This window comes from Coregonus lavaretus (genome assembly GCF_964263955.1).
Source record: "Coregonus lavaretus genome assembly, chromosome: 19".
NCBI classification, from domain to species: Eukaryota; Metazoa; Chordata; class Actinopteri; order Salmoniformes; family Salmonidae; genus Coregonus; species Coregonus lavaretus.
Genome location: NC_140006.1, coordinates 29,664,422 through 29,691,888, shown reverse-complemented (window position 1 = coordinate 29,691,888; position 27,467 = coordinate 29,664,422). Strand labels below are relative to the sequence as shown.

General features: G+C 41.9%; 1 protein-coding gene across 1 annotated transcript in view; it reads left to right on the top strand.

Moving 5' to 3' along the window:
- LOC311146689 (receptor-type tyrosine-protein phosphatase N2-like) overlaps nt 1-27,467 on the top strand; it is a 194,284-nt gene that overhangs the window by 54,719 nt on the left and 112,098 nt on the right. The window contains exons 4-13 of the mRNA XM_084183223.1: nt 3,905-4,028; nt 4,666-4,810; nt 6,016-6,388; nt 7,112-7,224; nt 7,417-7,618; nt 7,916-7,962; nt 8,555-8,719; nt 11,176-11,393; nt 13,645-13,731; nt 17,209-17,288. Coding sequence (XP_084039349.1) covers nt 3,905-4,028; nt 4,666-4,810; nt 6,016-6,388; nt 7,112-7,224; nt 7,417-7,618; nt 7,916-7,962; nt 8,555-8,719; nt 11,176-11,393; nt 13,645-13,731; nt 17,209-17,288 — 1,554 coding nt within the window. The remainder of the gene's footprint in view (nt 1-3,904; nt 4,029-4,665; nt 4,811-6,015; nt 6,389-7,111; nt 7,225-7,416; nt 7,619-7,915; nt 7,963-8,554; nt 8,720-11,175; nt 11,394-13,644; nt 13,732-17,208; nt 17,289-27,467) is intronic.

The window sequence follows — 27,467 nt, the reverse complement described above, 5'->3', positions numbered from 1 at the left end:
CACAAAACAGAAGCAGGTTAACCGCCAAAAGCATTTCCAATGCTCTCACCTCAATATATATATATATAGCTATTTAAAAAATATATATCCATTCAAATATCTTGCATATCTTATTTTCCATCATTATCGATTAATATGCGTAATAATGTCAGCAATTCATGCGTAGGATTTTAACCTATAACCCGGATTGACATTGTATTACATTACATTTTTGACAAGCAATTATTATTTTAGCAAACAATTATTGTGGTTCATTCTATATTCTCCCTAACATCCTTACCCCCTTGCAACAGATGTGGGATAAACATACACACACATACTCTAACACACTCAACCACTTTCCTCCACAATCAACCATAAGATCAGATGCTCAACGGTTTTTCCCAAGCATCTCCGTGCAGTCAGACCTTTGATTATTTTGTGTCACCTGGGCCACAATTATAAGCCCCCTCTCTGATTGTCCGAGTGTGACCCCTTCCCCATGGGTTACTGCAGCCAGTGTTGCCAGCACTGCCACTACCTGGGTGGGGGTACCCCACCGGAATCCCCACTGGCTAGGTACAAGGTCTTCAAGGTTCTCATTAGCAGCTTTGAGAATTGCCTTGTATATTATGCTCTCCCATCAGGGGGCTCTGGCTTTGTAGGACCAACCCTGCCAGGCAGGCTCAGAATTTTGAGGGGGCGGTGCTGCTCAAGTAGGTCTCTGACTGCATTTATTTTTCTATTTAGGCTGCATATAGGCAACTCACAGCAGGTCCATAAAACAGATGGGAACTTCTCTTTGGTGTATGGGTCACTCAGGTGGGTGTCTAGGATATAGGGTTGGGGATCGTTCCATCATGATAGGACAATAAAAAAATAGATTAGATGTATACTATATTTTAAAATGTATATCCCTCATCTGCACAAAATTGAAAGCTGTCTCTCACAACCCCTGCTCACAGACACACGTTGGTTCTTGGATATGCAACCATTTCCTTTCTCACTCACTTAACGCCACACTTATTCAAACACAAAATGGACACCACACCTTCCATCACCATTCATCCACACATACCCACATACTGTGCCTTCTATGTCTTCTGTTCGCTATGTTTTTATCTTCACTATGTTGATTGAGTACGTGTGTTCTAATTAGTTGTATTTGAAGATGTATTATTTTGCTTGTTATATTTTCCCCTCGTGCCTTATTGCTTAAATATATATATTTAGCCTTTTGAGAAGTGTAACTTGGTATAAAAAAAAACAGTTGATTTCAACATTCTTTCATAAAGAGCACATATACTTCATAAAAAATACGTATTCCCATCTCAAGAGAAAAAAAAGAAAAAAAAGACTATAGTAAGTGCCTATTAAGTGCCAAATAAAGTAACATGGTTGACTGTAACAGGGTTGACAATTTTGACAGGGCGAATTGAAGCTTGTTGTGTGCAACAGGGTGTGGCATTTGAATGCAAGCTTCATCCCCAAAATCTAATTGCTAAAACATTTCTAGCCTGTCTATCTATTGGTAACAGGGTTGATGTTTTATGCTCGACCCGCTCATTTTTCCACCACAAAACACCAGAAAATTGCCACACATTCTTTGGAATAGTTTCACCATATTAAAACGAGAGTTCAGTTCACGTAACAGGGTTGACCTTAAAATGAGGGACAGACATAAATGAATCACTAATCATGAACTAAATAATAATCTTCAGAAATGACTTTGTCAAAGCAATAAAGTAACTAGGGGTTTACAATGATGGTGAAACTTGGATAATTGTTTTAATGAAGTGGGTTGAAATCTTCCTAGAAGTCACAGAGGGTGCACAGAGGGACATGTCAAAATCCAGAATTTTGGCACTTTATTCATATATAAAAATCTGATTTATTACATTCTCCATGTGTTCTATATTAAAAGGCGATTACACTTCCTGATTTGGCCTCGTTTTAGATTTGGATCATTAAGAAATGCTAGCAGCCATGACTGAATTAAAATGTGAGTTGGTTTCGGGGTGTGGTTTGATGTGTGTTCGCAGATGGGTAGAGTTAGCCAAGTAATTTAGCCAATTAACTTCAGCCAAATTGTGTGCAACCGTGGCAAAGTTGGTTTGACTTTGGATAGCCTATCTCTGGGGATAGTTAGGGACCATCAATAAATTACACAATGTAAATGGGACAATATTTTCATGTAGCACATATTTTAGTTGTCTCATTAAATTCTTTCAATAATTTATAGTTGGTTTGAGGTTTTTCAGTCATTGAAATTTGGAGCTATTTACCTTTTAAAATATTGTCCTATGTATACAGTATTATGTAATTTACTGATGGTCTATAACTAGCCCCGAAGAGAAAACGAATGTCATACCAAATTGACCATAGGCATTACGATAAACCCAACCCACGGAAAACTGTTACGGTACCCTTCATTCTGTGACATACCATTTTTTCTTATCCTCTCGCAAATCTCTGTTTAGGACAAGAAAGATTTATGACCGAAATGATCCTATTTACACTTTATAGTCAATTTTGACACTACAATAAAAAAAAAAAAATCTGACTCATATCGATGCCATATAGGCCATTTTCAAAACGAGGAGTTGCTTTTTAGGGGCAGTCGCTCTTTAAAGGGCACTTCATATTAATATAACATGCTTTTAACATTCAAAAATGGGGTACAATTTCTACTTAAAAGAGACACACTCTTTTTGTGGAATGACCCACATGCCTTCTTGGAAAAATGTGATTTATAGAAGCCAAGCTTATCTAGCCAAAATGCTCACTTTAAACAATAAGATTCACTGTGCAAAGTGACGTGTGTCCTGCATTCCCCGTTCCTACTATTACAAGATAATGATGTCATTGCAGATGCTATTTGCTGTGCATTCTAGTGTTGCTTGTATATTTCATGAATGCTGCTTCTCATCTGTGGAATGTCTCTGTTGAATTGTTTAAGTGTGCGTGGCCATATTCTGGGTTACATTTGGTTCCGCCACCCCATCTGGTATTGGCACCCATCCTCAGTTCGGTTGCCAAAATGTGCTGTAGTTAAAGAAACAGAGGGGAGTACATATGTGGCCCATCATGTAGCCTTTAGCCTTGGACACCTACTAACATGATGAAAGAATATTACAGAATGAGAATGACTTAGGATGTGTCCCAAATGGCACCATATTACCTTTATAGTGTGTTACTTTTGACCAGAGCCCTATGGAGAATAGGCTGCCACTTGGGACACACCCTAAGTCATTCTCATCCTGTAATATTCTCTCAGCATGTTAGTAGGTGTCCAAGGCTAAAGGCTACATGATGAGCCTCATGTGCATTCCCCTCTGCTTCTTAGTGACCTTTGACCTAATCCACCAGGGATAACATTTTTTAACACCTCTTTCTCTGTGTTTCCTTTTGAGATGTCAAATGATGCAATATATAGTACATGTTCAACCACTTGAAGAGTTTATTTCCAAAACACTATATCCACCAATTTTTCACCAGAAATGATTGCTTGTGGGTACCTTCATGTGTGTGTAAAATATTACTGTTTTTGGATTTTTTATTCATATATTTTAGGTGTGTATTAAAATGTGTTTTATTGCAAAATGCTATATGTCCAATAATTGTTTTTTAAACATAGCTAATTTACCAACATTTAAGAAAATGTATATATAGCGTTTTGGAAAAAAAACTCTTAATTTGTTCTAGTCATTCTAGACATTATGAATGTTCCTGTTGATGTGTTGTGTGCAGGGTTGAACTGGGAGGATATCATATTTATTATCAGACACCTCTTAGTCTCTTCTCCTAACCTGTCTTTGTTTCCTTCCATTGTTTGTCACATAATGAAATACATGTTCAATGTATTTATATTTGCTGGTTCTAGTCTGACATTCTGTGTTATTCCTGTTGATATGTTGTGTTGCAGAGTTGACCTGGGAGGATGAGACCACCCAGCAGATCCTATCCAAGGAGCTGTCTAAGCTGAGGAAGATCCCCTACAGACGCCTACAGGACTCCAGCCCCCCTGTCTACAGCAGCAGCAAATCCAGGTCTCTGTTCTGGCTGCCAGCACAATACATTACACCTGGTCATACACACACAGACTAGTGGAGGCTGCTGAGGGGAGGATGGATCACAATAATGGCTGGAACGGAGCAAAGCACCTGGAAACCATGTATTTGATGTATTTGATACCATTCAACTCATTCCGCTCCAGTCATTACCACGAGCCCGTCCTCCCCAATTAAGGTGCCACCAACCTCCTGTGACACGGACACACACCTACGCACCCAGACAGGCAAGCATGCACATATGTATGCACACACACACACGCATATAGTGGAGCTCTCAATAGGACGTTGATTTACACTTCAGACTCCAGGAGGGCACATGTAATGAGATGACTGATGAGCTACAGTAGCCGCCTTGAATGGATCTAGTCTATCTCTGGATAGTCCATGTTATCTGTCTGTCTCTCTCTCTGTCTCTAGTACTCTGTTTCTCTGTCTTCATGTGTCTCTTCCTGTCTCTCTCTCTTTCTCTCTCTCATTATTTATTTCTCTCTCTTTCTGTGTCTTCATGTGTCTCTTCCTGTCTCTCTCTCTTTCTCTCTCTCATTCTCGCTGTCTCTGTCACACTCAGCCACACCACTCATTCTTACTCTCTACGTCTGCTTGTCTGGTCCAGGCCCTCTACCCAGGCTATGGACCCAGGAGACCGGAGGATCAAGCCAGTGGAGGTGGAGCTCAGTAGAAACCTCCAGAACTACCTGCAGCGTCTGGGCTTCCTTCCCCAGGCCTCCTCCCCCGACAGACCCAAGAGCCCCAGCAAGGTGAGGGCCCCTGGGGGCCACTGGCCATCCTCAGGCCCCTCCAGACCCCTCCACGCACCTGCTTTAGCCTGCGACGAGCAGCTGGACCATGTTTTACTTCTACATGCATGGACATCTCTAAATATGCACACACACACACTCACAAACAAACACACTTATGTACACACACAGACACACACACACACACACAAACTGATACAGCGGGAGCTGTGGATCATCTTTAGTACTCTGTATTATTATCTATCTCACTTCTGAAGGTTGGTGAATGGCTGTTGGTTGACCATTCACAGGGATAGTTTCCTGCTGGAGTATTATGAGGGAGATAATGCCAACTGAGGGTTCAGGAGTTCAGTTCCTTAATTAATAACGTCTCACATGATGGACTCTGTGTCATTTCTGTTCAGGGCGGTGACCAACATGGCCTGGCTGAATGAGACGGCCAAGCCCCTGCTGAGGGCCAGGCATTGGGGGGTTGGGGAGGGTACCCCTTTATTTATCAAGGATGGGGTTGGGGAGAGTACCCCTTTATTTATCAAGGATGGCAAGAGTACCCCTCTATTTATCAAGGATTGGGTTGGTGGCAAACAAGGGGGAGTTGCCTTTAGTTTGAGATGAACGTGTGGAAGATGGATGGATCTTGGAATGTTGTTGACCCATCCCTATATTGTACTTCAATAGGAGATCATATAGGCTTATCCCACTGTTAACATAATAAATTAACCTTTCATTTGATGCTGGTGTATTAGCTGGGGATTTAAGTGAAGCACTAAGTAAAGACGAACACATTTGATTTATTTGGTCATAGCACTTTTAATGCTAGGATAGTGGGTTCGATTCCCGGGACCACCCTTATGTAAATGTATGCATGCATGAATGTAAGTCACTTTGGAAAGAAGGGTCTGCTAAATGGCATATATTATTATTATATATTATTTGGTAACTCTTTCTATGAAGTGTATATTATGCTTTATAACGTCCTTTATAATGCCTTATAATACATTTACATTTTAACATTTTAGTCATTTAGCAGACGCTCTTATCCAGAGCAACTTACAGTTAGTGAGTGCATACATTTTTCATACTGGCCCCCCGTGGGAAACGAACCCACAACCCTGGCGTTGCAAGCGCCATGCTCTACCAACTGAGCTACAGGGGACAATTATAATTATAATACACTTATAATGTGTTTATTTATTATCTTGCAGAGTGACCGTTACCCATCTGGGGTTTCCTCTGACTACTACTGGCCCACATCCCAGGGAGAGGGAAACTTCTCCCCACTGATGTCCTTCAAGCCTCCCTACCAGGACAGATCTTCTGTGGGGGGTGGAGACCTCCTCTTGGCTGCCCTCAGGCACTACCTGTCTGGGCAGGTATCATCTCAGACCGGTGGGGCCACCAACGACCCGGCCCTGCCCTCCCCTCGCCTACGCCCCTCCTACAGCAACAGGATAGACAGTGCCGGGCCAAAAGAGACCTCTCAATCTCATACACCTAACCTGGACAGACTTCTACTCCTCCAGACAGCTGAGGCCAGCCAACCCTCTGCTCCCAAGGACCCCCTCAGTACAGTGGATGGTATGTGGCTCATTAAAAAGCCTTTCTTACTCTTTTTTACTGTACAAGTTGTTCCTCATTATTTCACTATGAACAGATGATCACCATTAGTAGTCATGATACTGTATGCATCCACTGGAAATAATGGTATAGCATGCTATTAGTTGTTAAAGGAATAGTCCACTCCCAAAAGAGTTGGGGGTATTTGTTTTATTAGTCCACTGTTGATACAGTCCCAAAATGTTTTGCATGTCAGCAATCAAGTTTTCAAGATATAGAACTTTCAAAACGCTTATTGTCACTGCCGGTGTCATGCATTTTGTATTTCTGCCTGCTTGAACGGCAATAGCTCAGATACACATGAAAACATGAAATGATCGATATAACATCTCTCAGACATGCACAAAAACGATATAACATTCTAAATGTGTGAATCTTTCCTTTCTGTGGAGGAGGGATTAGGAGAAGGGGGAATGAGAGGAGGAGGGAAGAGGAGAAGGGATGAAAGAGAGAAAGGGTTAGAGTACCTATGTCAGTGGTTGTTTCTCAAATGGCACTATTTTCCCTATAATGCACTACTTTTGATAGTACCCTGGTCAAAAGTAGTGCATTATAAGAAATATGGTTCCCTTTGAGACACAACCATTGATATAATGTAGGTACTCTACCATAGTTATAACCCTTCCTCTCTCTAATCCCTCTTCTCTCCTCTTATCTCCACTTCTCTTCCTCCCTCCTCCACAGAGGTGTTCATCCAGAAGGTTCTGAAGAACGTGGGCAGACAAAACGTGGACGTGGACGACCTGAGTCCTAAAGACCTGGACCAACTCTCTACGCTGATCACTGACGGCCTACAGGTAGAATAAACAATAACATCTTGATACTTCTTGCAGTAACGCTCCCACTTTTCTTACCAGCTCTGATTTCACTGTTGTTGTTTTTTAGGTTGGTTTTACTTGGAATGAATGTGATATGTGGTTGTCTTACCTAGCTACCTTAGTTGAATCTGTCTGCAGTTGTTCTGGATAAGAGAATATATGTAAATGCAGGTAGTGGATCAAGAACAGACCCAGGCCCAGGCCAGAGCAGGACCCAGAGACCTGGGGAAGGAAGAAGAGGAGGAAGGGAATGAGGGGCCTGGAGAAGAAGGGCCTGGGGACCAGGAGGAGGAGAAGGAGGAGAGTGTCCCTCCATCCGCCACAGAGAAAACGGCTCCGAAGAGCACTCCAGTAGAGGAGGCTGTGGTCCAAGGTACACAACCCTGACCGACTGGGAGAAGCCTTCCATCTGTAGTATTATCCCATAGTTCTCTCCAACACCTTTATCTGCTCCTTGTCTTTCGATGCCAACTTCAGGGTGACAGGTTCAAATGAGCTGTTCTGTTGATTTTAAATGCAGTCAGACTTACTGGCAAAAAGTATCACCTGAAAGGAGTGAATGGGAGAATATATCTGCATGTTATTTGAGATATGCAAAGTTGGTGTGCTTTCTGCTTAATATTATTCTTGTTGTCAGTAAACATAGTAATTCTGTGTAATTTCCTGACAGAGCGACAAATGGAGGGAGACAGAGAGCCAGCAGACTCCAATGACAAGGTACCCCATTTGGACTCTTAAAGAGATAAATGGTTTGAAAGCTGAGTGTAAATGTCAAACGGAAGAATGACATTCTAAACGGTGATATTATACTGTGTGTAGGGTATGAATCATCCAGAAGAGGTGGTTTTCAAAATGATTTTAGTAATTTTATGTTACATCTGCAATGTAGACAGTAAACCCGTTGGTATACACAATTTAGAGAAGAAGTAGATTTTTAAAACGGATTAAAAACGTTTCAAGTGTTGTATTGACTTATTTTTCAAAAGGGAATGTTGATGCTGTCAATTTGCAGTCCTATCTTTCAGATGAGGATTATTGGCTTGTATCCTATCGCTCCATGTATTCTTAGACTTTGATGAGAGAAGCAAATCGCCTCTTCTCCCCTATCAAAATAGTTCCTTTATTCAGTACACATGCAATATAAGAAAAAATGTCTAATCATAATCAAGATGAGAAAAATCCATAGTGTAATTATTATTTGATTCGTATTTGTTCTCTTTCTGAGATCACCATGACTTGGGATCACTATGACGGTGATCTAGCTGTAGCTGTAGCTAGATCACCGTGACATTGTTCCGTGTTATTTCAGCCCCAGGATGCCGTCGGCTTATTTGGCAAGCTGCTGGTGTACCTGGATAATATTGAGTCCCCAGCCCAGAGAGAGTCCCCAGGCCAGGCTGGTGTGGGTGCAGGGTTGGGTGAGGGAAGAGGTGTTGGTCTGGAGAACGTACGCAGCAGGACCACTCAGGCTGAGGTGAGGACCACAATGTAAATAAGTAGGATCATAATGAAAATAAGTAGGACCACAATATAAATAAGTAGAACAATAATGGAAATAAGTAGGACCACAATGGAAATAAGTAGGACCACAATGGAAATAAGTAGGACCAGAACGGAAATAAGTAGAATCATAATGGAAATAAGTAGGACCACAATGGAAATAAGTAGGACAAAAATGGAAATAAGTAGGACCACAATGGAAATAAGTAGGATCATAATGGAAATAAGTAGGACCACAATGGAAATAAGTAGTACAACAATAGAAATAAGTAGGACCACAATGGAAATAAGTAGGACAACAATGGAAATAAGTAGGGCCACAATGGAAATAAGTAGGACAACAATGGAAATAAGTAGGACCACAATGGAAATAAGTAGGACCATAATAGAAATAAGTAGGACAACAATGAATATGTTGTTAAACTTTATTATTCTTTTAATTTTTAATTTTTTTGTATATATACAGTGGGGAAAAAAAGTATTTAGTCAGCCACCAATTGTGCAAGTTCTCCCACTTAAAAAGATGAGAGAGGCCTGTAATTTTCATCATAGGTACACGTCAACTATGACAGACAAAGTGAGAAAAAAAAATCCAGAAAATCACATTGTAGCATTTTTTATGAATTTATTTGCAAATGATGGTGGAAAATAAGTATTTGGTCACCTACAAACAAGCAAGATTTCTGGCTCTCACAGACCTGTAACTTCTTCTTTAAGAGGCTCCTCTGTCCTCCACTCGTTACCTGTATTAATGGCACCTGTTTGAACTTGTTATCAGTATAAAAGACACCTGTCCACAACCTCAAACAGTCACACTCCAAACTCCACTATGGCCAAGACCAAAGATCTGTCAAAGGACACCAGAAACAAAATTGTAGACCTGCACCAGGCTGGGAAGACTGAACCTGCAATAGGTAAGCAGCTTGGTTTGAAGAAATCAACTGTGGGAGCAATTATTAGGAAATGGAAGACATACAAGACCACTGATAATCTCCCTCGATCTGGGGCTCCACGCAAGATCTCACCCCGTGGGGTCAAAATGATCACAAGAACAGTGAGCAAAAATCCCAGAGCCACACGGGGGACCTAGTGAATGACCTGCAGAGAGCTGGGACCAAAGTAACAAAGCCTACCATCAGTAACACACTACGCCGCCAGGGACTCAAATCCCGCAGTGCCAGACGTGTGCCCCTGCTTAAGCCAGTACGTGTCCAGGTCCGTCTGAAGTTTGCTAGAGTGCATTTGGATGATCCAGAAGAGGATTGGGAGAATGTCATATGGTCAGATGAAACCAAAATAGAACTTTTTGGTAAAAACTCAACTCGTTGTGTTTGGAGGACAAAGAATGCTGAGTTGCATCCAAAGAACACCATACCTACTGTGAAGCATGGGGGTGGAAACATCATGCTTTGGGGCTGTTTTTCTGCAAAGGGACCAGGACGACTGATCCGTGTAAAGGAAAGAATGAATGGGGCCATGTATCCTGAGATTTTGAGTGAAAACCTCCTTCCATCAGCAAGGGCATTGAAGATGAAACGTGGCTGGGTCTTTCAGCATGACAATGATCCCAAACACACCGCCCGGGCAACGAAGGAGTGGCTTCTTAAGAAGCATTTCAAGGTCCTGGAGTGGCCTAGCCAGTCTCCAGATCTCAACCCCATAGAAAATCTTTGGAGGGAGTTGAAAGTCTGTGTTGCCCAGCGACAGCCCCAAAACATCACTGCTCTAGAGGAGATCTGCATGGAGGAATGGGCCAAAATACCAGCAACAGTGTGTGAAAACCTTGTGAAGACTTACAGAAAACGTTTGACCTGTGTCATTGCCAACAAAGGGTATATAACAAAGTATTGAGAAACTTTTGTTATTGACCAAATACTTATTTTCCACCATAATTTGCAAATAAATTCATAAAAAATCCTACAATGTGATTTTCAGGATTTTTTTTCTCATTTTGTCTGTCATAGTTAACATGTACCTATGATGAAAATTACAGGCCTCTCTCATCTTTTTAAGTGGGAGAACTTGCACAATTGGTGGCTGACTAAATACTTTTTTTTCCCACTGTATATATATATTTTTTAGGGGGTTGACCAGCTTCAATATTGCAGATAGATTATGGCTTCCATCAATGTAATTGTCTGCATCATTTCCAATCCCCCATATTTCTTGGGTAAATATAAAATATATATACAGTATATATTTTAAAATATATTTTCATTTATTATTTTCCCCTAACCCTACCATCCCTACCCTAATTGGAGTAAACTAATGGGCAACAACACTTAGGCTTCTACTTCCAGCTTATACATACTATAAACATTTTTGTTGTTCAACTTTTTTGTGTTATCCTCAATTACTTTAAATGCATTGTATCCACATGTGTGGTTGAATTGTGTTTTTAAATGGTCAAATAAATCTAATCAAATCAAGGTGGCAGTGCAGAAGAAGTCGACCCACTCAACAGACGTGGAGGAGGTGGCTGCGGTGGAGGGCTGGATCCAGGCAGTGGAGCCTCCTGCTGCCAAGGTGGTCTACCAGGAGCCCCATCAGAAGAACGTGAACGTCCAGGAGCTGCAGCTAGATGTCAAAGCTGCTGTGGCCACGAAGAAGACTGATGATGACTATGGATATGTCATCACCGACACAGAGTGAGTAGTGCCTGTTATAACCAATGAATGAGGCAACAACAGCTAATCAATCAATGTTCTACAGTAGGTCTTTGTGGAATTGCATGTAGTATAGTACAAATGAGTCTTTTTTAGTCCAGGGTCATCTATGGTGAATTGAAAGGTGTCAACATGTTGCATTGCGTTGCTGTCTGATGATTATTAAAATAATTTTTTTACATTACATTTAATGAAGGCAGTAACTCCCCTCAATGTACATTTTATGACTCTAGGACCATGGAAATGTATTCAAAATAGCTTCTGAAGTCTCATAAATGTACAGTACCAGTCAAAAGTTTGGACACACCTACTCATTCAAGGGTTTTTCTTTATTTTTTACTATTTTCTACATTGTAGAATAATAGTGAAGACATCAAAACTATGAAATAACACATATGGAATCATGTAGTAACCAAAATCAAAATATATATTATATTTGAGATTCTTCAAATTAGCCACCCTTTGCCTTGATTACAGCTTTGCACACTCTTGGCATTCTCTCAACCAGCTTCATGAGGTAGTCACCTGGAATGCATTTCAATTAACAGGTGTGCCTTGTTAAAAGTTAATTTGTGGAATTTATTTCCTTCTTAATGCGTTTGAGCCAATCAGTTGTGTTGTGACAAGGTAGGGGTGGTATGCAGAAGATAGCCCTATTTGGTAAAAGACCAAGTCCATATTATGGCAAGAACAGCTCAAATAAGCAAAGAGAAACAGTCCATCATTACTTTAAGGTCAGTCAATCCGGAAAATGTCAAGAACTTTGAAAGTTTCTTCAAGTGCAGTTGCAAAAACCATCAAGCGCTATGATGAAACTGGCTCTATGTAGATATTCCATTAAAAAACAGCCGTTTCCAGCTACAGTAGCCATTTACAACATTAACAATGTCTACACTGTATTTCCGATCAATTTTATGTTATTTTAATGGACAAAACATTTGCTTTTCTTTCGAAAACAAGGACATTTCTAAGTGACCCCAAACTTTTTAACGGTAGTGTATTTTGAATTGTTTAACACTTTTTTGTTTACTACATGATTCCATATGTGTTATTTCATAGTTTTGACGTCTTTACTATTATTCTACAATGTAGAAAATAGTAAAAATAAAGAAAAATTAGCAAATGACAAAATGATTTATCAAGACCATACCCCAGTGTGGTATATTATATGCATGTGTAATAAACATCTCACATGCGTATCATTCAGTAGATATTAGATAATGATTTAATGGTGTTCAGGTTCAAGTCCCTCTCCAGGGCACAGAACCCACAGTCCATCAGGCCACCCTGGACTAGAGCCCACGTCCCTTCACTGCTCCATAATTATCATGTCTGGAGTGCCTCCACTCTCTATAGGGGGCTGGGGATGGTGGCTGTGCTGCTGCTATGGAATATCAATATCTGTATATATAATGTCTCTAGAATTCTTGCTTTAATCTCCATACTCCTGTTATGTGATGAACTAGGACAGTGTGGTTTATAGCTCTATACGGTATGGCTTATCACCACCAACAGGAGGAAATATAAACAAGTCAAACTGAGTCATTTACTGCTATACTGTATGCACAGTAGCAGGTACTCCTAATGGCCCTGGTCAAAAGTAGTGTACTATATACAGTAGGGAATAGGGTGCCATTTGGGACTCAGACCATATTAGCTAAAGGCAGGGCTGAACTGAGCCACCTCCTCACCATCCCATCTGAACCTTTATGTCTGGCCTGTAGTCTGAGAGAGTGGCTGTGTATCAAATTGCCCCCTATTCCCTATATAGTGCATTAGTTTTGACCAGGGCTCTGATAAAAAGTATTGCACTATATATCGAATAGGGTGCCATTTTGGGACACGTTCAGAGCACACAGGTGATTCATCATGCCGGAGGGAATGCCTGCTCCCCCAGCTCTCACACCTCACCCCCGCCTCATATCCTCCCTCTCTGTCTCCCTTTCGCTCAACTACCTATCTGGCTCTCCTCTTATGGCCTTCCTCTTATGGCTCTCCTTTCTTTGGCCCTCACTCCCTTCCCCCCTCCCTCATCTCCTCCCCCTCCGTCCCTCCATCCCTCTGATCTCCATGCCTGTCGCCCCGCTCATGTCCCCATTTCTCTCCTCTGAGTGTGACAGGAATGTCATGTGTGGGAGCGCTCACCCACACTTAACAGGCTTAGGTAACAACTCTGTGGGGACCTTTAGGAGAAAGGCCAGTATTGATGAACTCTGTATGTTTCTCTCCCCAGCGCGTTGCAGACTGATGAGGGCATCCACTTGATGGAGATTCTGACACGACGCGCCAATCTGCAGATGACTGACTTCCTGGAGCTCTCGTACGTATTTTTGGTGGTCATTTTTTAAATAGATTTATCACACACTCAATACAAAGAACAAACAGTACAGACCCAACCAACAGAGTCAACACCACTCTTGTATGTATTTAACCTTTTTATGTAGATCTATTCATTTTTGGCTGCATGCTTAAGAGACATGACTAGATTTTCCCCAGAAAGCTTATACGGTTCAGGGCAGAATCTAAAAGGGGCATCTTTAAATAGTAATTCCCCGTAGCAGGTAGATAGGTGTACATCCAGTGAATAATGCAGACTGAAATGCAGAGCAGTGCATGGAGGGAGTTTATACAATATACTGTATAAAAATACCTAAAACCAAACAACTGTGTTTTAGGTGGCAAGTGCACCATGTCATGTCAAACATTACCTGAGGGGCTTAAACACTTTTATTGCCAAAAATAAATAAATAAAATAAAACAGAAACACTCAAATAATTTAAACTGTCAAACAGGTTGAAAGCTGAAAAAAAGCACCCTTACTGAGAAACAAGATATGCAGGGACACTTGTCTTATTCATATTCTGTAAACATTCGAGCTGGAGGGTGAAGATGGGAAACTTGCTCATGCACATTATTGACATGAGACGCCATATAGAGTCTTGGCTGCAATCATTTATTAACGAGACTGAACTTTTCATGAACCTCCCTCTCTTTCTCCAAAATCGTTATGTTTTTCCCCGCAGGTATCTGACTTTGAACACCACACACACGCACATGCGCACACACACACACACACACACACATACACACACACGCGCACACACACACACACACACTTAGAATGCAATGAGGCTTTTAAAGCCACCCACAACAGAAATGAGAATCTAGTGACATACTGTGATGGCCTGTGTGTTCAGTGTCATCTCTTTCACATACTCTCACCAACAGCTACTCTACACACATTTTACACACAAATGCACAGCTAGATATTGCACCGAAGCACATTATTCAAAGATGACATTCAAAATAACATCAAAGAGAAAATCATATCCACATTCTATAGAAACATGGCGCCATAACCTGTCACATGTTCATTTCCCCAACCATCATGCCCTGTACCCAACAACTACACACAGCTTTACAATGGGCCTCATTCTTACATTACTTATGTTCAAGTCTGACATTGTGGTCATTGTAATGCGTTCATTCATCAAATTAACATACACTGCCATACTTAATAACCTTAGCAGTATGAATGCAGTAACAATTTACCACCATTAAATACAGTGGTGACGTAACGTGCTGATGACAGGCATAAGAAAGATAGTGTTGAATGGGCTGGTAGGCCGCCTTTCTGTCTTTCTAACTACTAAGCTTGTTTGTTGGCGGTAAAGGTAGCGATTGGTCGACTCTGTATCATGTGACCCTATTTTAGTATGGTTCTGAAAATGACATTGTTTCTGAAGTACCTCACGGCGCTAGGGCGGTATACACTGCTCTGTATTCAGCCCTTCAGCCCATGGGTGGCCCTACAGGGCCGGGCTAATGTACCTTTTGTCTTTATCCGTTTCTGGAGCTGAAAGGGCGTTGGTATGGGAGAGTGATAGATTGGGTGGGAAAGAGCCGGGGCCCTTTGTCAGAGCGCCGAGCCGACCCAACAGGGGCCGCAGTCTGGACAATTTGTCCAAGCCACCACGCTTATTTTATTTCCTGCTCCTTGCAGCTAACCGCTGCCGCTCCTAGACCACGACCCCACCTAGGAGCCTGGGAGAATGGCCGTCCCTTAACTCAGCCCGGCCAGCATGGCTCCTCTCACCCTTCATGTTGACTCATTTGTGTTAGCATGACTTAGTCCTGTAGGGCTTTGAAATGAGTGTCTATCATGTTTTTCATATTGAAGGAAAATATGGATGCATACATACAGGGTAATTCATTGTTACTGTAGTACTAACACAGTATGCAAGTCACAAGGCCAAACATTACACACACAAGTTAATCAATCATAAAATCCATTATTATTTAGTATGACTGATGATTGACAGAGGAGATGCTGTCAGAATCGTCTCATAATATCTGGAATTGATCATGTCAGGCTTGAGTGGTTGAAAGCAGATACGTTAGTTTTGATGTGCCAATGTGGGTGGTTTGCTTCAGAACCCTCTAGCATTAGTTCCCTCTGAATAATAGTTGTTGTGCAACCATTACCGACTTTAGTCAGACTCCAATTTGAAAAAGAAATGGAGGTGACGTAATGTCTGACTTCATATGCTGCTCATTTCAAAGTATAACCACTAGGTGGAGAGATGCATCTATGCTGGTTGCTTGTAATGCAGTCTATGTAGTACTGAACAGACATGGACTCATTTACTTTCACAGTAGAATTATAGATTACAGTTGATGAACAATGACAGTTTGACATTTCGATACTTGATGTTGTAATGTACAGTAACTGGCCAGTCAAAAATAATGATTATATATGTATTCTAACAGACTAAAATGGAGTGTTTCGCTTCGACAGTGGAGTAATACTGTGCTAAAGAAAAGCATGAGCTTCAGTTTGAAAACCACAAGGTCATTTTTTACTTTTGCTGTATTGAATTTTGAAAAACGTTCATTGGGTGGCAGTGGCGTAGGTCAGGAAACACATCAATGTGTTATAAAGTCACAGTGAGTGATATTCCTCTTCAACCGCTAATAGACCACTATGGCAGGTTGATCTATCTCCTAATATATGTGATAGATCTATACATCTATAGCTTTTACGGAGGTAAATATAATATTATGGTTGAAAGGCTGGCTGCTGGTTGAAGTATCCTCCACACATTGCTAGAGATCTTAACCTCCTGGCTGGATACATTCTGAGTCTTTGACTTCAACATACAGCAAAGCACATTCTGTTCAAATAAATGTACAACATTTTATGTTCAATATGTTGCCATTACCTGGTTTTATTCAGGGTGGTTCACCCATGCCCTCCTTCATCACCTTTAGCCCTTTTCAGCTCAATATATATTTTTTACAGCCTGAAAGTACCTGTTTAGTGTCCACCCTAGTTTTGCTCTTTGGAAATACATTGTGAGGGGAAAATAATATTTGTACATTTTATTTGTACAGCACTTTTCATTACATGCAAAATTCACAAAGCTCTGTACATCAGCAATTGTCCCTATGACTGTCGTTGAAGGAACAAGCATTACGTATGTGTATCTCATTGTAGACCAAAACCCCCCATCCTTGTCATTTGTTGTTTGTAAAATGCCCGGAGGCACATTGAGATTCAAGAGGGTATCCGGCGGCTCCTGTGGCTACAGGGATTCTAACTGCTGGGGTAGCCAGAGGTGAAATAGTATTCAAGCACCGTGTGTGTACAGCTCTGCTTTAATGACCTGGGCTGTTTTTTTTATGCAAGAGGGTAGAAAAATAATGCTTCACCACCATGAAAAATAGATTCCTGCTCATGTTTGGATTGTCTCATCTCACTGTGTGTGTGTGTGTGTGTGTGTGTGTGTGTTTACAGAGTGGTAGGCCCAGCTGTGACCTTCAGAGTACGACCTAACGCCCAGAACGTCAGCACCGCAGATGTGGCCAATGTAGCAGGTAGGTCAGAGCTTTTCTGATAGATAAATATGATGTAATGTATGAAGAATTTCATTCCAAAACGCTATATATCCAATTTCAGAAATGTTGGTAAATTAGCTTTTTTTTGTTTAAAGAACTTATGAAAGAGATTGGTGTTAAATGACAGAAATATATTGATTTGAAACCTATCACTAGATAGTTTAATTTCAGAGAGACAAACAATCACATTTTGTTGCAAAAGGAGATATATCTGCCTCACTCTCAGAGAAAATAGTCTAATGTGACAAACAAAAAAACAAAAAAATATATATAAAGAACTGCACAAATTATACATTTGTAACATCAATATTAGATCTCATCTGGGCTCTGGTCAAAAGTAGTGCACTATAGGGAATAGGGTGTCATTTGTGACTAGACCTAACTCTAACTAAACACTATAGCATGAGGCTAGATTTATGATGTGTTGAATTTATATGTTAAATTTATAGGATACGAACATTCCATTCCAGCTTAACAATTGATGTATAGCGTTTTGCAACAAAACCAATTGTAATACACATCTAAAATCTACGAATGAAAAATCTGAGGACAGTAATATTTTGCACAAACATAAAGGTATCAATAAGCAAACAGTTCTCATGAAAAAAACACAAATGTGAAAAATTGGTGGATACAACGTTTTGGAAAAAAACTTTTCATATATAACTTTACAAAAAAAGTTTAGTCCTTTAGTGGAGCATATTGGATCTGAAATGGACATTTGACCTTTTATCAAATACCCAAGGTTTTGTTGTCATGTTGGAACTGAAATGGACATTTGACCTTTCATTTGGCGTCCGTTCAGTGTAATCTGCTCTACCTTTGACCTCTATACTATGCACCAATCACATTCCTCTATGGTGAATTAAATACAGATATGCATTGTCAAAGAACCCCCAAGGAAAGGAGAGAAAATAGCTGTATTTGAGCTGTATGTGGTTAGTATTACTGACAAACGTACAAGGCTGCATCAACAGGTACAGAGAAAATATGGATATAAATATGAGAAGGTCATGTTTTTCTCCACTGACTTAGATAAATATTAGATGCTTGCCATTATTGTATAAGACCTTTTAGCTCTGGTCAAACGTAGTGCACACTATAAAGGGAATAGCAATATAAATGGAATGTTATTCCCTAGGAGGGACCGGCTAGATTCTCATAATGATCCCTGGCTGGGGCTGTGCCGGGATCTAGACTACCTCCTCCAAATCACCTACACACACACACACACGCACGCACACGCACAGACACACACACACAAGTTCATGAATAGCTAAACCTTGTTTTTTTCCCTTATTGATGACAGCTTTGATAATTGAACTCCACAGCCCACACTCTTGATGATGTGATTATGTAATGGCTACTTCACCCACCTGTTTCGTAAGTGCTATTGTTCTTGTTCGCACCGTCGTTTCTCATTTCCAGTGTTTCTAAGTTTTGAGAGGTCATGGATGAGCCTTGATTGATATTAATGCAAACAGTTGACAGAACCGCACTTGAAATGAAATATATCTGCCTCTTACCTTAAATGCAGTACTGTGGGTGAGATGCTGTCTTTAAAGCATCATTTGGCATAGTCAACAAGAATATCGGCAGAGATTATTTAAATAGCCCCAGTTTATGTTGTTTTTCTGAGACATTAAGCAATACAAGGCCATCATTTTATCATAATTTTACAGATTCTTCCAGATGCATTGGAGAAATCTGTGTTCCCATCTTTTAAGCAGTTTGAGACTAAACACATTTTGAGAGTCTTCACATTATTTCATTTAAATGGCACTATAAGATATTTCAATATGACATCATAGGCCACCATAAATAAGATGTTTTTAGTGTTATTATACCATTATAAAAAGAAAATGTTTTGGGGTGTATCCCAAATGGCACCCTATTCCCTATATAGTGCACTACTTTTGAACACTACTTTTGACCAGTGCCCTGGTCAAAGTAGTGCACTATATTGGGAATTTGGGACACATCCTTGGACCGGCTGGACAAAGAAGTCAGCCTTATCATTCTTCTCCTTCAAGTGAACAATACTGGATCGATAAAGAGCCAGCCTCCCGGGCCATGGTGGAGGAGGGTGCTTGCTGTCTGACAACGGTGCTGCAGTATGGCCCAGTTTGCGTCCCAAATTGCACCCTATTCCCTATATATTGTGCACAACTTTGACCAGGGCCCATAGGAATAGCACTATGGGCCCTGGTCAAAAGTAGTGCACAATATATAGGGAATAGGATGCCATTTGGGATGCAGACCTGTATGGTCCTGGCCTGCTGAGTAAAGAGCCCTGGAGTGGAGCTTCTGGAGCTTCTGTCACACGTACCCGGCCATTGTTAGGTACCCAGGGCCAGGCGAGGGCCATTGTCAGAGGGGATGTCAAGATGGTGGGCAGCGGGGTGATGACCCTCATTGTCAGGCCTATTCATGCGCGCTGCAATGTTGCGGAGTGGCAGGCCCAAAGGCCACTTCCAGTGGTGTGTCCCGGCCGTGAGAACCGGCCTCCTCTATGGGCTGGAGGTCAGGGTCAGGCCAGCCGGCAGCGTAATTAGCACTTTAAGCAGGAGGACACCAGCTGAGGACCACTGACACTAAAAAGCAGAAAGACACACAGACACACACCACCTGCTGTCTATCTGAAACCCAACCCTTATCAGCCTCAGATGGCTACTGTAGATATGCATGTTGTCGTTAACAAACAGTGGAGTAAAACAAGTAAGCTCATGAGGCATTTTTAAGTTATATTCTTCAAGAATCAATGGCTATATATCATTAATTTAAATTCCCACAAAAAGTCCAGAATAAAATGCATATATGTGTTGTCTATAAACTGTCTCCACTTTGAATGTTATTTAGTCAAATAGATTTTTTAAGGCCCAACTGGTTTGACTGACTGTGCATTATTAACCATTAAACTGAGTCTCTTGTGTTTTCTATGAAGAGGAGTAAATGCATTGTATTCCCTGCAAATAGCTAGTTACTCATTCACTGGCTAAGTGTAATATCTGAGATTTGATTTGTATGTTGACATGGAAATAAGTCTTTGTCACAGAGGTCACAAACAGTTCAATAAGTTATAAAGGCGGTTTCCCATTGGTGAATGGCTGAATTTGTATGCTAATTGATGGAATTACCCCTTTTAAAAAGTAGAGAAATCATGATCATTCTGATATTTTTCACATACATCTATTAAACCAGTTTTTCTTCTGTCAGTTCCTCACGTATGCAGACAGCTCTGTAGAGCTGCCCTGTAGCTCAGTTGGTAGAGCATGGCGTTGCAACGCCAGGGTTGTGGGTTCGATTCCCACGGGGGGGCCAGTATGAAAATTTATGCACTCAGTAACTGTAAGTCGCTCTGGATAAGAGCGTCTGCTAAATGACTAAAATGTAAAATGTAAATGTTGTTTGAATATACTGTATCCAAAACCGTTTTTCCGCTTTACACCTATGCTTATTCACTTCCTGTCTCTGGTAGCCTCTTGTCCTAACTTTCCCTTGAATCTCAATCACCTCATCCACTATGAACCATGAGTCATTTCTGATCACTGGTTAATACATGTGGCACTCAGGAGTTGAAATGAAACCCTAATTCCTCAGATTTTTACAAAGACCATTGGTTGTATTTTTTCTCTCTCTTTTCTTGTCTTTTCGCAGTTCAGTGGTTTAGCATAGATCTCATAATGCTGACAGCACTGACCTTCACTCTAGCTAAACACATGTCAAAATGTAAAATCTAATTACCTGGCTCTTTAGGAAAAAGTCATGTGATTTATCTACCTAACTTATCTTCTCCTTATTGATGTGGAGAAAGCCTTCAACCTATGGTTGGCTCAGTCTTAGCGGTTAGCTTTTAGGGCGCTGACTTGTCCTAAGTGTTTGTATTTTCATGACATTTAATCCATAGAATGGTCCTTTGGGGGAAGGATTGTAGACATACACTCCCGTTCAAAAGTTTGGGGTCACTTAGAAATGTCCTTGTTTTCCATGAAAACATACATGAAATTAGTTTGAATAGGAAATATAGCAAAATGCATAGGAAATGTAGTCATTGACAAGGTTAGAAATAATGATTTTTAATATAAATAATAATTGTGTCGTCAAAGAATCCTCCATTTGCAGCAATTACAGCCTTGCAGACCTTTGGCATTCTAGTTGTCAATTTGTGGAGGTAATCTGAAGAGATTTCACCCCATGCTTCCTGAAGCACCTCCCACAAGTTGGATTGGCTTGATGGGCACTTCTTACGTACCATACGGTCAAGCTGTTCCCACAACAGCTCAATAGGGTTGAGATCCGGTGACTGTGCTGGCCACTCCATTATAGACAGAATACCAGCTGACTGCTTCTTCCCTAAATAGTTCTTGCATAGTTTGGAGCTGTGCTTTGGGTCATTGTCCTGTTGTAGGAGGAAATTGGCTCCAATCAAGCGCTGTACACAGGGTATGGCATGGCGTTGCAAAATGGAGTGATAGCCTTCCTTCTTCAAGATCCCTTTTACCCTGTACAAATCTCCCACTTTACCACCACCAAAGCACCCCCAGACCATCACATTGCCTCCACCATGCTTGACAGATGGCATCAAGCACTCCTCCAGCATATTTTCATTTGGTCTGCGTCTCACAAATGTTCTTCTTTGTGATCCGAACACCTCAAACTTCGATTAGTCTGTCCATAACACTTTTTTCCAATCTTCCTCTGTCCAGTGTCTGTGTTCTTTTGCCCATCTTAATATTTTCTTTTTATTGGCCAGTCTGAGATATGGCTGTTTCTTTGCAACTCTGCCTAGAAGATCAGCATCCCGGAGTCACCTCTTCACTGTTGACGTTGAGACTGGTGTTTTGCGGGTACTATTTAATGAAGCTGCCAGTTGAGGACCTGTGAGGCGTCTGCTTCTCACACTAGACACTCTAATGTATTTGTCCTCTTGCTCAATTGTGCACCGGGGCCTCCCACTCCTCTTTCTATTCTGGTTAGAGCCAGTTTGCGCTGTTCTGTGAAGAGAGTAGTACACAGCGTTGTACGAGATCTTCAGTTTCTTGGCAACTTCTCACATGGAATAGCCATTATTTCTCAGAACAAGAATAGACTGACGAGTTTCAGAAGAAAGTTATTTGTTTCTGGCCATTTTGAGCCTGTAATCGAACCCACAATTGCTGATGCTCCAGATACTCAACTAGTCTCAAGAAGGCCAGTTTTATTTCTTCTTTAATCAGCAGAACAGTTTTCAGCTGTGCTAACATAATTGCAAAAGGGTTTTCTAATGATCAATTAGCCTTTTAAAATGATAAACTTGGATTAGCTAACACAACGTGCCATTGGAACACAGGACTGATGGTTGCTGATAATGGGCCTCTGTACACCTATGTAGATTTTCCGTAAAAAATCAGCCGTTTCCAGTTACAATAGCCATTTACAACATTAACAATATCTACAGTGTATTTCTGATCATTTTAATGGACAAAAAATAGCTTTTCTTTCGAAAACAAGGACATTTCTAAGTGACGCCAAACTTTTGAACGGTAGTGTATATTTGACATTTGTATCTAAAAACATAATTGAGAAATAATTGATCAAAGTTGACACATTTAACATTTTGGTCTTACCCAGGCCTCCTTTAAGACTTCATAATGATTTATCTGTAGGTGCTACAAAGCCAACATTAGTGTCATATGAAGCGTTACTGCTTGCTCTGTAATATAAGTAGTATTTTGATTTCAATAACAATTTTCTTACATACATTGATGAATATTGAAAAATATAAACATGAATATTGAAAGATTGTTTTTGTTGATTTGGTAAATTTGTCAATACATTGTTGAACATAATATACTGTACGGGCATATCAAAGTTCCAGAGTGGGGTCTCTGCTACATTTAGAGTTATTATCTAATTTGTAAGCATTACAACAGAGTGAATGTGAAAATGGGCAATGATACAAATAAAAGGAGGGCTGTGATTGGTTATTGCCTACAATGCCAATTTCTCTGTATAAAATGGGCCATAACTTACAAACTAGCAGAGATCCCACTCTGGAACTTTGATATGCCCATAGAGTATATAATGTTCAACAATATATGGAAAAATGTGCCAAATTAATTTGTTTTGCTTTGTAACACCTACATATAAAACATTATGGAGTATTCAAGGAGGCCTGGGTAAGGCCAATATGTCAAGGTCAATATGTCAACATTGATTAATCATTTCTCAATTATGCTTTTAAATACAAATGTGAAATATATGTCAACAATCCTTCCTCCAAACGACCATTCTATGGATTAAATGTTGTGAAAATCTCAAAAATCATGGTATTTTTTTATCCTGGTTTCGCGATGAATCATCCATGCAGCTGTACAGAAAAAGGGAATATTATTTATACCTCTTTAACATGATTTATTGTCATCTGTGTGACTGTAAACGTGCATGATGTTGATGTGCAAAGTGAGATTTGTGACATGGTGTCATGCCCTGACTCAGGGGACTCTTATATGTTGAGTCAGGGTGTGTATATTCCTTGTTGTGCTTTTTCTATGTGTGGTATTCTAGTATGTGTATTTCTATGTTGGCCGGTGTGGTTCCCAATCAGAGGCAGCTGTCGCTCGTTGTCTCTGATTGGGGACCATACTTAGGCAGCCTTTTGGCACTGTCTAGTTGTGGGATCTTGTTCCGTGTAAGGTATGTTGTGTGTTCTACCTTGGACGTCACGTTTCGGTTGTTGTTTTGTCGGTTGTTTATTCGTGTTAAATAAACATGTACGTATATCACGCTGTGCCTTGGTCTGACCCGTCATTAAACGAACGTGACAGAAGATTCCACCAAACGAGGACCAAGCAGCGTGCCCAGGAGCAGCAGACACTCTGGACACAGGTGGAGTAGCAGAGAGTATGGACTTGGCGGGAGATAAGAGAGGATCTGGCAAGGCAGATGGAGGCCCTGAAAGGGATCAGGGTGGAGAAGGAGAGACAGCCCCAAGAACATTTTTGGGTGCCGGCTAAAAGGGTGGTCGGGGAGCGACAGAGAGGAGCCCCGACCACTGCACTCGTGGGGGCTCAAGGAGGAGTCCTCACTGGAGGAGGACGGGGCGCGGAGTGTAAAGGACGGAGACAGTCATAGACCTCCAGCGCCGGTTGCCAGTCCGGTACGCCCCGTACCTGCTCCCCGCACCAAGCCAGTGGTGCGTGTTCCCAGTCCGGCCTGGCCTGTTCCTGCTCCTCGCGCCAAGCCTGTGGTTCACGTCGCCAGTCCGGCCCGGTCTGTTCCTGCTCCTCGCACCAAGCCAGTAGTGGGTGTTCTCAGTTCGGCCCGGCCTGTTCCTGCTCCTGGCACCAAGCCAGTGGTGCGTGTTCCCAGTCCGGTCTGGACTGTTCCTGCTCCTTGCACCAAGCCTGTGGTGCGCCTCGCCAGTCCGGCCCGGTCTGTTCCTGCTCCTCGCACCAAGCCAGTGGTGCGCGTCGCCAGTCCGGCCCGGCTGTTCCTGCTCCTCGCACAAAGCCAGTGGTGCACGTCGCCAGTCTGGCACGGCCCGTGCCCGTTCCACCGGTGCCTGGTTCGGCACCGGTCAGCGGCTCCACTCCGGAGCCAGAGCAGTCCGCTCCACCGGTGCCTGCTCCACTCCGGAGCCAGAGCAGTCCGCTCCACCGGTGTCCAGTCCAGCTCCGGTCAGCGGCTCCAGTCCAGACCATGACGTCAGCCCCTCTCCAGGTTCGGGGTCTCCCACACCGGGGTCCATGCGGGGCCTGGCGTGTCGTTGGAGGAAGGAGAGGGGAGGCAGCGCGCCGGGGTCCAGACCGGACCGGGGATGAAACAGGGAGGCGGAGAGTGGGGGGGTCGTCACGCCCGGAGCCAGACCTGCCTCTGAGGCGGAATGCCCACCCGGCCCGTACCCTGTTATGTTTATGTTGTGCGGTCGGAGTCCGCATCTTTGGGGGGGGGGGTACTGTCACGCCCTGACTCAGGGGACTCTTATATGTTGAGTCAGGGTGTTGTGCTTTTTCTATGTATGGTATTCTAGTATGTGTATTTCTATGTTGGCCGGTGTGGTTCCCAATCAGAGGCAGCTGTCGCTCGTTGTCTCTGATTGGGGACAATACTTAGGCAGCCTTTTGGCACTGTCTAGTTGTGGGATCTTGTTCCGTGTAAGGTATGTTGTGTGTTCTACCTTGGACGTCACGTTTCATTTCGGTTTTTTGTTTTGTCGGTTGTTTATTCGTGTTAAATAAACATGTATGCATATCACGCTGCGCCTTGGTCTGACCCGTCATTAAACGAACGTGACACATGGCATTGCAAATCTTGTCGTAACGTTACTTCTCTATGGTCATCATCAGCAGCAGCTTAATCCTTTTGCATTATCTGAGAGAAGTCACTTGCCTACCATAAAAGTACCATATACATTCCATTTTGAAGTCTTCCTAGATCCCTGTATGCTTGTCTGTTTTAACATACAAAAGCCTAACACATTAGTGTATAAAAACACATTTTCCACCTCCGTACTACTCCCCCCAAGCAGGCCTGGTGCCCTTTCACATAATCCTCATCAGTAGCAACAAGGCTGCATCCCAAATGGCACCATATTCCCTATATAGTGTACTACTTTTGATAAGAGCCCTATGGGTATTCAGACCCCTTGACTTTTTCCACATTTTGTTACGTTACAGCCTTATTCTAAAATGTATTCAATTGTTTTTTTCCCCCTCATCAATCTACACACAATACCCCATAATGACAAAGCAAAAACAGGTTTTTAGAAAATGTTGCTTATTTAATAAAACATTTTTGGGGAAATATCACATTTACATAAGTATTCAGACCCTTTACTCAGTACTTTGTTGAAGCACTTTTGGCAGCGATTACAGCCTCGAGTCTTCTTGGTTATGACGCTACAAGTTTGGCACACCTGTATTTGGGGAGTTTCTTCCGTTCTTCTCTGCAGATCCTCTCAAGCTCTGTCAGGTTGGATGGGGAGCGTCGCTGCAGAGCTATTTTCAGGTCTCTCCAGAGATGTTCGATCGGGTTCAAATCTGGTCTCTGGCTGGGCCACTCAAAGACATTCAGAGACTTGTCTTGGCTGTGTGTTTAGGGTCGTTGTCCTGTTGGAAGGTGAACCTTCATCCCAGTCTGAGGTCCTGAGCGCTCTGAAGCAGGTTTTCATCAAGCATCTCTCTGTACTTTGCTCTGTTAATCTTTCCCTCAATCCTGACTAGTCTCCCAGTCCCTGCCGCTGAAAAACATCCCCACAGCATGACGCTGGCACCACCATGCTTCACCGTAGGGATGGTGCCAGGTTTCCTCCAGACATGACGCTTGGCATTCAGGCCAAAGAGTTCAATCTTGGTTTCATCAGATCAGAGAATCTTGTTTCTCATGGTCTGAGAGTCCTTTAGGTGCCTTTTGGCATAAAGGCCTGATTGGTGGAGTGCTGCAGAGATGGTTGGCCTTCTGGAAGGTTATCCCATCTCCACAGAGGAACTCTGGAGCTCTGTCAGAGTGACTATCGGGTTCTTGGTCACCTCCCTGACCAAGGCCCTTCTCCCCCGATTGCTCAGTTTGGCAGGGGGCCAGCTCTAGGAAGAGTCTTGGTGGTTACAAACTTCTTCCATTTAAGAATGATGGAGGCCACTGTTTTCTTGGGGACCTTCAATGTTGCAGAAACTTTCGGTACCCTTCCCCAGATCTGTGCCTCAACACAATCCTGTCTCGGAGCTCTACGGACAATTCCTTCGACCTCATGGCTTGGTTTTTGCTCTGACATGCACTGTCAACTTTGGGACCTTATATAGACAGGTGTGTGCCTTTCCAAATCATGTCCAATCAATTGAATTTACCACAGGTGGATTCCAATCAAGTTGTAGAAACATCTAAAGGATGATAAATGAAAACAGGATGCACCTGAGCTCAATTTCGAGTCTCATAGCAAAGGATCTGAATACTTACAGTACCAGTCAAAAGTTTGGACACACCTACTCATTCAAGGGTTTTTCTTTTTTGTACTATTTTCTACATTGTAGAATAATAGTGAAGACATAAACACTATGAAATAACACATGTAGTAACCAAAAAAGTGTTAAACAAATCAAAATATATTTTAGATTTTAGATTACTCAAAGAAGCCACTCTTTGCCTTGATGACAGCTTGGCACACTCTTGGAATTCTCTCAA